Raw genomic sequence first — 16,684 nt, 5'->3', positions numbered from 1 at the left:
TACCTCTGATTTCCCTTTTTCCCTTTATTTCTCTAATTTCTCCAACTCACAAATGGAGCCCAACTGTTCCTTCTCACTGGCCTGGCATTCAGGCCTGCAGTTAAGCGGATGGCTAATTTTACCAGACTGACCTCATTTTTATATTGTATTAGAACAAGTGATCCAGTGTCAGTAGAAATGCACTGGCTTCAGATAAATATTTTTACGTGATCACCCCCCCCTCCTTATTTTGAGAGGAAGAATATGCATATTTGCTGGGACATGCAATGCCATATACTCAGGGGGTCTTTTTCATGTGAAGAATGAATCTGGTCACCTGGATTAATTAACTGTTCGCTTCACTGAGCGGTGTTTGAATGATGCCAAAGTCCTATCAATTCTTCAAAGACAAACAGAGAGTCAAAATTAATTTAGAGAGGATCCATTCACAATTCAGGGTAAAGCTGGAGAATTGTTATAATTTACAACTGACGTCTTTCAGTTATTGTTTGGATTCAGTTACTAAAGTAGGCTAAAGATATAACATAAACAGTGAAAAAGGTGGCTCTAAGCATCGGATTGGTTTCTTTTTCCTAAAACCTCATTCAACAATAATTGTGTTCAATAAAACATTTCACTTCTTTTCTTGCAGGAAATGATGTCTCCGGATCCTGAAGATGTTGACAGGTGAGCGACAACCTGACAACCTTTGTTATAAATAAATCCACATCCGTTGCTACAGTATTTCATGTCTTATAGACCTAATGAATATCTGAAAACATGTGCAGCAGGGGGAACCAGCCATAAAGCAGATCATGACCAAAATTAGCTGAACAAACATGGTAAAGTTGACCCTCAGGGGACAGACTTGGCAGAACAGAACAATTCAAAATTCCACTTGGGTTGAGATGTCTTCATTTCCCCCTCCACTATATACAGTGCCTTCGGAAAGTACTCAGACCACTTGACTTTTTCCACATTTTGTTACATTATAGCCTTATTCTAAAATGGATTAATTTTCAATCTAAAAAACGTGTTTTTTCAGCTAATTTTGGTCTTGATCTATGGCTGGTTTGTAAACAGACACATTTCAAACCCCCTGCTGCCCAAGTTTTAGATATTGATTAGGTCTATAAGACATTAAATATTGTAGCAACGCATGTGGATTTATTCATAACAAAGATTGTCACAGACTGGAATATGTTCCGGGATTCTTCGAGGACGTTGTCCCCACAGTGACTGTATGTACATATCCCAACCAGAAGCCATTGATTACAGGCAATATTCGCACTGAGATAAAGGGTAGAGCTGCCGCTTTCAAGGTGCGGGACTCTAACCCGGAAGCTTATAAGAAATCCTGCTATGCCCTCCAACGAACCATCAAACAGGCAAAGCGCAAATACAGGACTAAGATTGAATTGTACTACACTGGCTCCGACGCTCGTCGGATGTGGCAGGGCCTGCAAACTACTACAGACTACAAAGGGAAGCACAGCCATGAGCTGCCCAATGACACGAGTCTAGCAGACGAGCTAAATCACTTTTATGCTCGCTTCGAGGCAAGCAACACTGAAGCATGCATGAGAGCATCAGCTGTTCCGGACGACTGTGTGATCACTCTCTCCGTAGCTGACGAAAGTAAGACTTTTAAACAGATCAACATTCACAAGGCCGCTGGGCCAGACAGATTACCAGGACATGTGCTCCGGGCATGTGCTGACTAACTGGCAGGTGTCTTTACTAACATTTTCAACATGTCCCTGATTGATTCTGTAAAACGAACATACTTCAAGCAGACCACCATAGTCCCTGTGCCCAAGAGCACCAAGGTAACCTGCCTAACTCCAAGGTGAACTCCAATCAAGTTTTAGAATTATCTCAAGGATGATTAATGGAAAACAGGATGCACCTGAGCTCAATTTTGAATCTCATCGCAAAGGGGCTGAATACTTATGTAAATAAGATTTTTTTTTAATGTGCAAACATTTCTAAAAACCTGTTTTGGCTTTGTCATTATGGGATATTGTGTGTAGATTGCGGAGGGATTTTTTTTCTTTCACCCATTTTAGAATAAAGCTGTAATGCAACAAAATGTGGAAAAAGTCAAGCAATCTGAATACTTTCCGAAGGCACTGTATATCAACCCCACATCGACAAGGACTGTGAGGACCTTTCACAAGACTGACATAGCACCTGAATCACACAATTGTGTGGGCCAGAGGAGCCATCATGTGTAAAGATAAACCAGTGATCCAATACCTGTGTAAGTTCAGTTGCTTCTAATAAAGTCAGAAGAGGTATGTCGCCCGATGCACAGAATGTACAAATTGTCCGAGTTAATTCAGTTTTAAACCCAATTAAGAAATTATGCAGAGTATGATTGTTGATCTTCTTTACACCAATATTTGATTGTACATTTTTTTATGGACAACCAATTACCCAATCACATGACACGAGAACCACAGAAACACTGTGGTGGTCATGCATCAAAACCCACTGATTCTTTAAGCGCTGCTCTGTACAGGTGGCCCGGCTATGCAGCTGTGCAAATGAAAGACGCAGTGTCGTTCGAGGCAAGGGATGGAAAGTTGGCCACAAATGGAGGAGTAACATACAAGTTGCTAACTGAAAATGTAATGGAAAAAATAATAGCAGAGGTTAGCTGAGAGAAAATAATTAATGGAAAAGTTTCTCTCCTGTATTGTGTGTGTTCAAATGACAAGCTGTTCATCTTTATAGAGATGTAATACTAAGGGGGAAATGCCACATATTGACCAGATTTACCATCTCTGGCAATGCTTAGTGACCTCCGGTATGAAACAACATCCAGGGTAACATATGAGCAATTCCATAATAACAGAGTGATGCTGAGACTTCTCAATTTAAAATGTATGCCAAACAAAAACCAAGGACAGCAAAGTTAAACAAACAAAGTCTATGCACAAAGATGACTATTTCCACTGAAAATGTTACAGATTCGTCCGTCTAACTGCCAGAAGGTGAAGCCTGATTCATCAATCCAGAGAACGCGTTTGCACTGCTCCAGAGTCCAATTGAGTCGAGCTATACACCACTCCAGCCGATGCTTGGCATTGTGCATGGTGATCTTAGGCTGTGTGCGGCTGCTCGGCCATGGAAACCCATTTCATTAAGCTCTCGACAAACAGTTCTTGTGCTGATGTTGCTTCCAGAGGCAGTTTGGAAATCGGTAGCGAGTGTTGCAACGAAGGACAGTTTGTACGCACTACGTGCGTCAGCACTCGGTCCCGTTCTGTGAGCTTGTGTGGCTAGCATGGCTAGTGGCTAACATTAGCCAGCTTGAGCTAGCTAACGAGTTAGCATTCGAACTCGGTAGCACAGAGTAGATTCTCCATATGACGTTGAGAAATAGTGCATTGTGGGTAATTTAGAATGTTTACTAGGCAAGTCAGTTAAGAACAAATTCTTATTTACAATGACAGCCTACACTGGCCAAACCCCGACAACGCTGGGCCAATTGTGCGCCGCCCTATGGGACTCCCAATCATGTCCGGTTGTGATACAGCCTGGATTTGAACCAGGGTGTCTGTAGTGATGCCTCTAGCACTGGGGTGCAGTGCCTTAGACAGCTGTGCCACTCGGGAGCCCGTCAGCAACAGGTGTGGCTGAAATAACCAAATCTACTAAATTGAAGGGGTGTTTACATACTTTTGGCCATGTAGTGTACATTTCAGCATCATTGTTACTGTAACGGATGTGAAATGGCTAGCTAGTTAGCGGTGGTGCGCGCTAAGAGCCTTTCAATCGGTGACGTCACTTGCTCTGAGACCTTGAAGTAGTGGTTCCCCTTGCTCTGCAAGAGCCGCGGCCTTTGTGGAGTGATGGGTAACGATGCATAACGACGCCATAAAAGTTAAACTGATGCTGTTGCAATGTAACTTTAGTCCGTCCCCTCGGGCGCAAACCAGGGACCTCTGCACACATCAACAACAGTCACCCACGAAGCATCGTTACCCATCGCTCCACAAAGGCTGCGGCTCTTGCAGAGCAAGGGGAACCACTACTTTAAGGTCTCAGAGCAAGTGACGTCACCGATTGAAAGGCTATTAGCGCGCACCACCGCTAACTAGCTAGCCATTTCACATCCGTTACACTACCTTAGAATTTTCCACATGCAAATCCATGTGTGCATACATTAACACAGGTCACCATTGGACGTGTATGACGTGACCTGCCTCGCCTTACAAAGCTTCAGCGTAATAGCAAAGTGACAAAAGTATCTTGAAGCTCACTCCCTTTATGCATTCATGCTGATATATGTGACACATCTGTATTCAAACCTAGGGTCGTTTACTACCATGTAACACCTAGCATGAATAGCAAAGCTAGACATTAATGACACCATTGTCTTCCTGGGTGAGAATTTTCTTCAGCGGGTGGAGAAAGTAATGTAATGCTTAGAGCAGAGAAACAACACGATTGTTTGCATCGGGCAATTTGCTCCGCAGTTCTGTTGAGGCCCAGGGAGCTCAAACAGGACAACTGCCACAGCTGAATGCGTTATAGTGCAGAGGGGCATGCTATGTGGACATAGCTACAACTCCTATCTCAAACCATCCACAGAAAGAGGTTCACTATTTCAGGCTTGAGAGAAATCACGTTGGCTGCAAAAAAAAGCATGCTATATTTAGATGTGAGAAAAACTATAATTTTCATCATCACACTTTCCTGACCGGCTACATATTATTTTAACTCCCTCCCAAATACTACACAACAAATATTTTGCACCGCCTTCATTGTCTTTAGAAACACTTTCCATTGGCTTGGTCCCAATGTTCCATGATTGCCACAAACCGCTTATGTAAATATCAAGTGGTTAACGAATAATTAGTGTTTCATTGGCGAACCACCTCTGATCCCCGTCTACTCTGTTAGACCCCTCCCACGTAGAGCCGCCCTGAAGACTAGACCCCTTTTGAAAGACAGCGCAGGGGAAAGATACGAATTTTTGTCTAATTTCCCGCAGCTACAGCGTCGATGAGCAGCAGTCGAAGAACTCCATTCTAACTGAATGGATTGGCATGGGGAGAAGCGGACCTCAAAACTTGGCTAAGCGGCAGCTTTGGAATTATATTACTTTTACGATGGCTTTACTTTCGCTGCTGCTCAGACCAGGTAAGGCAACATTCATATGTTCTCATGTGTGCATGCAAAACATTTTCCCCGCACCCCGAATGGATGATGGAAAACTTTCTTGGCTGTGCTAAATGGTGCGAGATGAGCGAGACTTGTTCACAAAAACTCGCTTTCTTAAATATTTATGAACTAAAATATGGCAGTGTGTTTTGTAAATAGCTACAAGTTAAATCGGTCATCGGCGGTCTTTTGCTGTGTGCCTAGACCTTCAAATATAACGGTAGTCATTGGCCTATACCAGGCTAGCTAGCAGCCATCGTCGCGAACCAACAGGCTGCTGTTGCTAGTTAGCTGGCTAGCTAGACAACACGAGCTACTTCGGTCGAACTTTTAGCTACATTCGCTAAATCCGTCAAGTAACATGAATCACGAACAGTCATCATTTATGTATTATTTTTCACGATCGTAGTACTTTATCAATACTATATTCACACACAAAGTATTGAATAAAGTTCGAGCTTGTAGAAGTCCGCTAATAAAGATCGTTAGCATTTGGCTTGATAACCTATTCACGTTGTATTCAAACATGTTGTTTGTACAAAGTAGCAACACATTGCTAATACGTTTTAACACGTAACACGCTAACCAACTGTTAATGCCGTGACTAGTTTACCTTGTAATATTAAACGTTAGATGGTGTTTTGTTCATGCTTAATTTGTTACCATGCATGGCATGGTGTCAGACTTCTCGGCCTCTGAATGTGTCCATCGTACAGTAACTAGATTTTTTTTTTTTGCCTGAGCTTTGTTGTGTGCATGCGCGATACATCGTCAGACGTTTGGGTGCTTTGTCACCAAAACATGCATCTAACTAACGAAACAAAGTGTGTATGTGGGGTGATTTGCTTTTTGACTTTAAATTACATTTGGACGTCTTTGAAAACTCGCATAATATTACCTACACAAGTTTCACTCACAAAAGAGTGGTAGAAATGGGAAGGTCAACAAATCAATGGGGCTTTGAGACGTGAATGTGTAACGTGTTGATTATTTTCTCCATAGATCATTAGATACACTTCACATAAAGTTGGGCGCCATGAATTATAATTTAATGGATATCAATTAGCGTCGTTTACGCATTGCAAAACAGTAGCCTATGGTGTTAGTGATAGTTGAATCATTTTCAATGTAGTTCAGCATAATAATCATGGAATATTCATTGTCCATTAATCATCCCCAGTTAACTTATTACTTCCCCATAATGTGGTAGACTGCTATGACAAGGTTATTGTGCATTTTGGGTGTATACATGTACATAGCAGGATGATGATAATTCTTAAAACTGGATATGCCATGCTTGCCTTGTTTACATACTAAAGCCATCCTCTATTCCACAGATTATTTCAGTTTATTTTGTTTCCCTTAAATTGTTCTCAAGCCTATTGAAATATGTTGTTATAAATGCAAATTCGTCCTATTCTCTTCTTAATCCTTTCCCATGTTTTCCGCACATGGTTGTCACGTTGCCTCTTGTCAAAGGCTGGCCATAAAGAGCCTTTAGAGATAGACATGGTTGTTTATAGCTCTATCTGTGATTGTCAAAAATGAACAATCATAACCGAGTTTGGTGACCCCAGTGCTTGCAGGGAGATTATTGGCGGAAATCAGACGAGGGATGGTAGAATGCTTCTGAGTTGACCTCTCACACTCATCTCAGTTTTGATTAACAGTTGCCAAGACCCATGTGGGCTTCAGTTACTAGAGAATGTATGCAAACAGTTTGCAACCAAGGATCTTTTCGAACTGTCTGATGAAAAATATTTCAATATTTTTATTATTGGCAAGTTCATTATGCCCGTTGGATTTAGAACAGTTTGGGGGACTTGTTGATTAGCCTATGTCAGATCTTCTTTCAATGTTGATAAAAAATATTGTTTATATTTATGTTTTCAGTCTTATTGAGGCTGTTTATTTAAGTGTGTGTTATGTCTGTGACATCTTATGACACTTGCACAGGCAATAAGTTGATGTAATGCAAATGCACCTGGCATCTAGAGCTTCAAGATAAGACTATAATATTCTCAAAACATCAAACATTGGAATACATAGTCTCCTTGTCGCCCCCAACATATTCACTGACAGATGCACAGTACTGAGTAATAACTTCACACAGGAAGTGCCAAATGTATACACTCCCAACATCTTTGGCCAGCTGTTGCTCAATGCTGAACAAGCATGGCTCTTTGTGCAGTTCCTCTTGGGTCTGAATTCAGCCTCGTATACAGTGGTCATGTGCCATGCTCCTTAATGCCCCCCATATTGACCCAGCAACAGCCAAACCATATTCAACACCCTTAAGCAAACTACACAGATTGGCTTCCTCCAGCAGTGAAGCACTGTGTTATTTCAGTGAGGGTGAGTTGAGGGAAATATGTTTTGACTGACCATTCCCGTGTGGGCTGGTGTAGTTGGGTTTTAATGAGCTCTTTATTGACGTAAACTCCATAGGTGGAAAAGTTTGGCTGTCCTGCTGCACGTAGCTAGGCTGTACAGCTAACGTGTTTAGACCCTGAAAATTCACTATAACAAAGTTATTAGGCAGTGAACAAACTAATAAGAGTGATTCTATTGGACTTTTTAAAATTTATTATATGGTCGTTACAGCTGTGTTAAGCAGTTTTTTCATTATCAATGTTCATTCTTACAATGAGTTGAGACACAAAACACATTCGTATACACTACCATGAACTAGGCCTAGCTATATCTTCGCTTTGACTTACACATGAATGGTTCAAATTCTAAATAAAATACTTTGCCCCTAATGTTTCTGGTCACCTGTTATTGGGGGGGTTGTTGGCAACTTTAGCGATGATAAACATGTAACAGCTGCCTACTGTTTTCTCCCTCCCCACAGCACACTGCCAGCAGTGCCGTATCCAGCGCTGCAATGCGGAGTACGTGGCTTCTACCTCGCCCTCTAGTGGTCTCCAAGAGGACTCCCTGTCCGATGTGGACTACTGCATCGCCCTGCGCGCCTACGCCCTGTGTACCCGACGCACGGCGCGCAGCTGCAGGGGCGACCTGGTCTACCACTCAGCTGTGTTCCGCATCAAGGAGCTCTTCTCCCAGCAAAACTGCTCCAGCGACGGGCCCACCTCCTCGGCCAAGGCCACCAGCACCTCCAGGCCGGCCGTGTCCGAGCTATGCGACTACGAGAGCCGTGTGCTGGCCTTGGGCCCCGCAGGCCAGGGGGAAAAGTACGCCCACTGTGGATTATTCGGGGACCCACACCTGCGGACGTTCCGCGACGAGTTCCAGACGTGCAAGGTGGAGGGGGCATGGCCTCTCATCGATAACCGCTACCTGTCAGTGCAGGTGACTAACGTGCCTGTTGTCCTGGGCTCCAGTGCCACCGCCACCAGCAAGGTAAGCTGTGCTATGGGTTCACATCTGGTCATGTTGCTGACAGTAATGTCATTAAAACACTGAAAAACTTAGGGCTCAATCATAACAAAGATACCTGAACTTTTAATGTACAGTACCAGTCAAACGTTTGGACATACGTACTCATTCAAGGGTTTTTCTTTATTTTTACTATTTTCTACATTGTAGAATAATTGTGAAGACATTAAAACTATGAAATAATACATATGGAATCATGTAGTAACCAAAAAAGAGTTAAACAGATAAAAATATATTTTATATTTAAGTTTCTTCAAAGTAGCCATCCTTTTCCTTGATGACAGCTTTGCACAGTCTTGGCATTCTCTCAACCAGCTTCATGAGGTAGTCACCTGGAATGGATTTCAATTAACAGGTGTGCCTTGTTAAAAGGAAAATTGTGGATTTTTTTTTTTTTATGCGTTTGAGCCAATCAGCTGTGTTGTGACAAGGTTGGGGTGGTATACAGAAGATCGCCTTAATAGGTAAAAGACCAAGTCCATATTATGGCAAGAACAGCTCAAATAAGCAAAGAGAAACTACAGTCCATCATTACTTTAAGACATGAAGGTCAGTAAATCCAGAAAATGTCAATAACTTTGAGTGCAGTTGCAAAAACCATAAAGCGCTATGATGAAACTGGCTCTCATGAGGACCGCCACAGGAAGGAAACCCGAGTTACCTCTGCTGCAGAGGAAAGGTTCATTAGAGTTAACTGCACCTCAGATTGCAGCCCAAATAAATGCTTCACAGAGCTCAAGTAACAGACACATCTCAACATCAACTGTTAAGAGGAGATGGCGTGAATCAGGCCTTTATGGCTGAATTGCTGCAAAGAAACCACTACTAAAGGACACCAATAATAATAAGAGACTTGCTTGGGCCAAGAAACACAAGCAATGAACATTAGACCGGTGGAAATCTGTCCTTTGGGCTGATGATTCGAAATTTGAGATTTTTGGTTCCAAGCACCATGTCTTTGTGAGACGCAGAGTTGGTGCACGGATGATCTCCGCATGTGTGGTTCCAACCATGAAGCATGGAGGAGGCGGTGTGGGGGTGTTTTGCTGGTGACACTGTCTGTGATTTATTTAGAATTCAAGGCACACTTAACCGGCATGGCTACTACAGCATTCTGCAGCGATACTCTATCCCATCTGGTTTGCGCTTAGTAGGACTATCATTTGTTTTTCTCCGGGACAATGACCCAACACATCTACAGGCTGTGTAAGGGCTATTTGTCCAAGAAGTAGGGTGATAGAGTGCTGCATCAGATGACCTGGCCTCCACAATCACCCGACCTCGACCCAATTGAGATGGTTTGGGATGAGTTGGACCGCGGAGTGAAGGTAAAGTAGCCAACAAGTTCTCAGTATATGTGGGAACTCCTTCAAGACTGTTGGAAAAGCATTCCTCATGAAGCTGGTTGAGAGAATGCCAAGAGTGTGCAAAGCTGTCATCAAGGCAAAGGGTGGCTACTTTGAAGAATATAAAATGTACATATTATTTTGATTTGTTTAACACTTTTTTTTGGTTAATACATGATTCCATATGTTATTTCATTGTTTTTGATGTCTTCACTATTATGCTACAATGTAGAAAATAGTAAAAATAAAGATATCTCTTGAATGAGTAGGTATGTCCAAACTTTTGACTGGTACTGTATGTCATACATTGAAGTCAACGGGAGATGGTTCAATATATAGAAATATTATCTCAAGTTAGGATTCAATCTGTCTCTACTGCCTCCAGGGACCCTACCTCTGACCTTCCTCTTCCAGACACTAGTGGAAAGACTGGGTCATTCAGTGGGTGTCTCACCCTGACCATAGAGAGCTTTTTATTCTCTATGTTGGTTAGGTCGGGGTGTGACTAGGGTGGGTCATCTAGAAAATTATATTTCTATGTTGGCCTGGTATGGTTCCCAATCAGAGGCAGCTGTTTATCGTTGTCTCTGATTGGGGATCATATTTAGGCAGCCATTTCCCCTTTGTGGGATCTTGTTTTTGTGTAGTGCCTGTGAGCACTGCATTTTTCTTCACGTTTCATTTATTCATTTATTGTTTTGTTTTGCTTTGAGTTTCACATAGAAATAAAAGATGTGGAACCCAGATCACGCTGCGCTTTGGTTCAGTTATTATGACGATCGTGACAGTGGGGTTGGATCAGGGACATGCTTGAGCGCTTTATCTTTAACACATGGGCAGTCATATGGTAGTGATTAACGCTTGCTCAAACATTTTCCTCTCCCACAATTGGATAACCTTTTTCAGCTCTCTAGTCAAATAATTAACAGATCTTTTTGTGTAAATACGGAATTATTTGGATAAATAACTACGTTTTTTGGTAGAAGCAGCATATTTTTAATTCTACTGATTGAGATGGGCTTTTCATAATATAATCTGATCCCTGAAGTCTGAATTTAAGTCTGGTTCTTTGGCTATATTTATACTGAAGACATTACTTGGAGCTCAATGTATTATTTGTAGATATGCACTAGATGAATACAACACTTGGTAGACACTAAAAAGTAGGCCTATCAATTTTACTAGTGCTAGCCCACCTTGCCACATTTGCTTTTTTTCTAAGATAATCTATTTTTATCAGTACTGTTATTTTCAGCTCCATGTGAATTATAAGCAACAGCACCAACAATTTGGTTTTGGACTAGCCAGACTATGAGAAGACCAATAGAAATTGGCCTAGGCCAAATAATATAGGCTAGATTCTATAAAAACAAAGTTATACTAACTGTGGTCTGTAACTTTCTTTCATATCAGAGTTTGTTGAAATCCATGAACCTCAAGGATTTTAGTAAATAGCCTTCGTTAGATTGCATATGCATTTTCAAAGTAATCCAAAGACTACTAAAAAGAGAACTGTTTGAACAGACCCAATTATTTAAAATAGTTTTGAGTGCATATGAGGGGAAAAATACAAAGCTGTAAGTCAGGGCGCCGGTGCCAACACCCGCATGCCCTCACCGTCCGCTTGAAATGGGGTAATTTTCAACTGTTACAGTAGAGAAAGGAAATCGTTCATCAAAAACGGTATCCCCTTAACTGTAAAGTTAACCATAGCCACCTCTTTTACGAACAGCTTTGATGAAATGTCGCCCTACTACAAAAAATCTAGACATGACTCCAGAGTTGTCAGAGAGTAGTCCAGACCCTGTGGCAATTGTAGTGGAAGGTATTTCTGATTTATGGGTCTATCAGACAGCTGGGTTTGTTTGATCCTGCACTCTCTCAAGAAAAAGTATGGTGCCATACATATGCAATGGTTTATGACATTTACATTGATATTTGTTTTAGAAGGCACATATTGAGTAGGCCTAGTTGTTTCTTTGGGGTTGATTATCTCTAAATTGGTGTGCCAAGACATCATCTATGTGTTAGTGATGTTTTCTAGTCAATATTTACTGTAAAATAAAGAGCATAATGAATATTTCTGCTCACGGTGCTTTCCTTCCTTCAGATTACACAATAGTTTTATACCTTTTCCAAGAGAAAGACAGGAATTTGGGTTTTCAAACTTTGAAATGAACTGTTCCCCATGTCATAAAAAGTGAAGGTCCTGCTGACATACTGTGGCTCAACATGGTATTACACCTTTTGAATGCTTCTGATGGTTCTGCTGCTTAGTAGACCTATTAGTAATCTGTGTACCGGTATACAGAGCACAACTTTCAAAAGATTTTACCTTCATGCAGTACTATTGAAAGAGTAGAAGGGTAGATGTTAATTGAATTTCCTCCAATTATGTTAGGTCAGTACCTAGTCACAGAAAAACACAGCCATTTTTCCAGCCAAAGAGAGGAGTCACAAAAAGCAGAAATAGAGATAAAATGAATCACTAACCTTTGATCTTCATCAGATGACACTCATAGGACTTCATGTTACACAATACATGTATGTTTTGTTCGATAAAGTTCATATTTATATCCAAAAATCTTAGTTTACATTGGTGCGTTATGTTCAGTAATGTTTTGCCTCCAAAACATCTGGTGATTTTGCATAGAGCCACATCAATTTACAGAAATACTCAAAATAAACATTGATAAAAGATACAAGTATTATACGTGGAACTTAGGGATAGGGGTCAGCATTTTCACTTTGGATGAATAGCGTGCCCAAAGTTAACTGCCTCCTACTCTGTCCCAGATGCTAATGTATGCATATTATTACTATTGGATAGAAAACACTCTTGACTTTTCTAAAACTGTTTGAATGATGTCTGTGAGTATAACATAACTCATATGGCAGGCAAAAACCCAAACAGGAAGTGGGAATTCCGAGGCTGGTCGATTTTCAACTCATCGCCTATTGAAATCTGTTTGCGCTTCCTACGCCTTCCACTAGATGTCAACAGTCTGTAGAGCGTTGAATGAAGCTTCTACTGTAATGTTGAGCCGGGTGGGAGCTGTTTTAGTCAGTGGTCTGGCAGAGTGCCAGGTCCTAGTCACGCGCATTCCAAATGATATCCACTTGTGTTCCATTACTTCTACAGACACAAAGGAATTCTCCGGTTGGAACGTTATTGAATATTTAGGTTAACAACATCCTAAAGATTGATTCTATAGTTAGTTTGACAAGTTTATTCGAACTGTAATATAACTTTTGGAAGTTTTCGTCCGACGTTCACCTGGACCTGCACGAGCGGTTAGATGTGTGTACTAAACGCGCTAACAAAGTAGCTACTTGGACATAAATAATGGACATTATCGAACAAAACAACAATTTATTGTGGAACTAGGATTCCTGGGAGTGCATTCTGATGAAGATCATCAAAGGTAGGAAGTGCAATATGACCCCATAGACACTGTATATTGGATAGGCAAACCTACAAACCCCAGATTTCCCACTTCTTGGTTGGATTTTTTTCTCCGGTTTTTGCCTGCTATATGAGTTCTGTTATACTCACAGACATCATTCAAACAGTTTTAGAAACTTCAGAGTGTTTTCTATCCAACTCTACTAATAATATGCATATCTTAGCTTCTGGGCCTGAGTAGCAGGCTGTTTACTCTGGGCACCTTATTCATCCAAGCTACTCAATACTACCCCCAGCCATAAGAAGTTTTAAATCAGGAATGGACTTTCATTCACTGGCATCTCTTTGTTTGTGTCTTCCAGATAACGGTGATCTTCAAGTCGTACCATGGCTGTACGGAACAGAAGGTGTACCAGGCCACCACAGAGGACCTACCCTCTGCCTTCCAGGATGGCACACGGAGTGGCGGGGAGGGTGGCAGTCTGTGGATCGTAGAGAAGGGCGACTCCGGGGGTCGCCTGGTGAAGATCCAGGCCCGCTACATCGGGACGTCCATCATAGTGCGCCGGGTGGGCCGCTACCTTACCTTTGCCATCCGCATGCCGGAGGACACCCTTGACTTTTCTGAGGAGAACAGTGGGCTGCAGCTCTGTCTGCATGGATGCCCGCGCAACGAGCTCATCAAGGAGCACATGCTGGGGCGCAAGCCTCTTCACCCCCGCCTCCCAGGCTCCGGGTCTAACCCCAAGCTGGGGCCCCTCCTGCCCCCACACCAGATCTACACAGTGGAGCATGCCACAGCTAAGTGCAGGGAGACCCTACAGGTGGAGGACGTGTACTTCCAGTCCTGTGTGTTTGACCTGCTCACCACGGGGGACCCTGAGTTCTCCATGGCAGCCTACGGGGCACTGGAGGATCTGAAGGCCCTTCCTCCCAGCAAACTGAAGCAGAACTCTCCGAGGACTCCTCGTGTCCAACTCAACAGAGGGGGGCCACACATGCTGGCTACAGCCACCCCCAGTCTGGTCACATTCCTGCTCCTGGTTCTGCTGCTTTTGTAATGGGAAAATAGGACTCAAAGTTGAAGGGACCCCAGCTTGAGGACAAAGTGCCTAGAAGTCAGAGATGTTTTTCTTTTGCATTTGTGAATGTTGTGGTTCTTTTCCTGTCACTGAACCATTTGAAGGATTTAACACTCAAAAGGATCCCAATGCTTCTTGTCCCCCATATACATGATGGCTGCCAGCATCTGCCACTTAATTGAGTATGAGTCTGAATGCACGCAATCATGTGTCGATGGTTAAGTGCGCAAGGCTCTTTCCATTTTCACACTGTTTGTAAATTGGATTAAGACAGTTACAGGATGCTTGAAATGTGAAATTCATCATAACACTGTTGTCGTCGTCTGTGAGCCTGGATGTAAGGCAGCTTATCAAAAATAATCTTTGTAAATATTTCATGTTTGTTGGGAATACGTCACGATGCACACAACCCTGCCAGACATCGTAATCATAGAAAGTAGGCCTATCAGGCTTAAGATTGTGAAAATGGTCTATTATAGTTTCGAGACCTTTGTGGAAATTTAAGACACAATATCTTTACAGTATCATCATTTGGCACCTAACAGTTAACACTCCACATTTAGTTCCTCTGTGTTGTCATATTTACTGAAAATATGTATGTTTCTTAAATGGGATGATCCAACAACTAAATGAAAACACTACCTATCCATATGTATTTGGTTTCAGTGTGATATTCTCAGTACTTTTCACTGCATCCAAGTGTGATAGTTATCAGTTAGGTGAAACACTCCCTCTTCAAGCTGCTTGGCTTCCAGTTTTTAAAGGTAAAGAAACAAAATCTCTATATAATAATATATTGAAAGAGTGTATATATATGTTTTATATTGTGTACATTTGCCTGTGTATAGAGGTTTTAACTGTAATATGTTTTATTGTTGTGATTAGTTATGTATTTTTAAATTCTAATATGTGTTTTACCTTATCTGTCATTTTCCATATTAAAAAGTGTTGGACACCACGACTTAGTTTGTTTGGTATTTTTCCATCCACCTTTCAATGCTGTCTACTGCACTAGATGGGTTTTGCTAGTGCAAATCTGTCCATTTTCTGAGTTTTCCTAAATGGTTGTATTTTTGATTTAGCATAGGCCATTGACTGTTTCTGAGTGAAACGAATAAAAATGCCTATAATTGGTGGGATAAAACACATAAGAAATTGTCACTGCCACAGCCTTTGCACCACTGATGGATAAGACCCACTTCTCAGTTTCGGATAAAGTGAAACACTTTCGAAAAACACCCTGGATATATTTAAAATGAAGGCATTAGGTGTTCAGGTTGTGTTGAACGAGGGGAACATTTGTGTCGTGGACCGTGTGGAAGGGATTTACTTGCCAACTGAACAAGCCAGAGATATTGATGGCTTTCCCTCTAGCCCGTCCAGCCCACTTTCCTGTTGATTAAATGGAGATCTACATTGAAGCAGTTCTGAAATTAATTTAGATTAAGCCAATTGGGTAACTAGTATTTATTTTATTTTTTTAAATGCCAAGATCTATGCCAAATAATTTTGAATTTGACAAATAGTGGGGGACACTGTTTTTTTGTTTGTTTTGTTAAGGGCTTATAGGCTATTCCTGAACTGGCAACTACAAAATATGGTTAACAGAAGGGTGTGTGTATAGCACTCTGAAAGTACCATTCATAGAAGCATAGTCAATGGTTATATTATGGTAATAATCCAGGTTTTCCAAGTCTGTAGGCTATAGGTGCCCTCTTCCTGCATACAGAACATGCCATGGTTATTATCCCACCGATTCCCTGCCGGGTTCCTCAAGAGTCCCCAAACTAACTGCTTCTATCTGGCTCTACTTTCTTTGTGTGTAGTGGTAGTGGGTGTTTATGTGTGGTCTCTGTGTAAATGGTAGCTTACTGCTGAGCTGGCTAGTGAATCTGATCTCGTTTGCCAGACTAGGCTTCAAACAAGGTTTGGCCTGTGCTTGACAGTATTTTAAAAACAATAAATACACCACAGACAGCACATGCCATTGTTAGATACATAAATGTTCCCAGTTAGCTAGTCAGCATGCCCTGGCTGTATTTTATTCCAGTATTTATTCATTTTGCAATGTAGGCTAAGCCATATTCTCACATTGTTTGCTGTATACTAGTATGCACATTTCAGATGATACTCCAATGAGTCACAAGGGTATGGAGACGGGCAGGGAAATTATGAAATGCGTCACCATTTTATCATTATACTCCTAGCACACTCCAGATGCCCTAAATCATTTTGTTTTTGGGGTGCCTGCTTCATCACCCTTATTTTTTATATCATCTGAGGGGAAAAAAATA

General features: G+C 41.7%; 1 protein-coding gene across 1 annotated transcript; it reads left to right on the top strand.

The window, feature by feature from the left end:
• Positions 1-4,893: 4,893 nt before the first annotated feature.
• Positions 4,894-15,348, top strand: LOC129855180 (repulsive guidance molecule B-like). Its single transcript, XM_055922592.1, has 3 exons — positions 4,894-5,133; positions 8,009-8,520; positions 13,671-15,348. Exons 1-3 carry the CDS (start codon positions 5,040-5,042, stop codon positions 14,367-14,369), a joined length of 1,305 nt encoding a protein of 434 aa, XP_055778567.1. The 5' UTR covers positions 4,894-5,039; the 3' UTR covers positions 14,370-15,348.
• The last annotated feature ends 1,336 nt before the right edge of the window (positions 15,349-16,684 follow it).

This window comes from Salvelinus fontinalis, chromosome 5 (assembly GCF_029448725.1).
Source record: "Salvelinus fontinalis isolate EN_2023a chromosome 5, ASM2944872v1, whole genome shotgun sequence".
Taxonomy (NCBI): domain Eukaryota; kingdom Metazoa; phylum Chordata; class Actinopteri; order Salmoniformes; family Salmonidae; genus Salvelinus; species Salvelinus fontinalis.
The sequence above is the reverse complement of the archived record's forward strand: the minus strand, read 5'-3'. Positions and strand labels throughout refer to the sequence as shown.

Coding starts and splice junctions, on each gene's coding strand:
- LOC129855180 (XM_055922592.1), top strand. CDS start 5,040: ATGGGGAGAAGCGGACCTCAAAACTTGGCTAAGCGGCAGCTTTGGAAT. Junction 5,134..8,008: donor TTCGCTGCTGCTCAGACCAG/GTAAGGCAACAT, acceptor CCCTCCCCACAG/CACACTGCCAGCAGTGCCGT. Junction 8,521..13,670: donor GTGCCACCGCCACCAGCAAG/GTAAGCTGTGCT, acceptor TGTGTCTTCCAG/ATAACGGTGATCTTCAAGTC.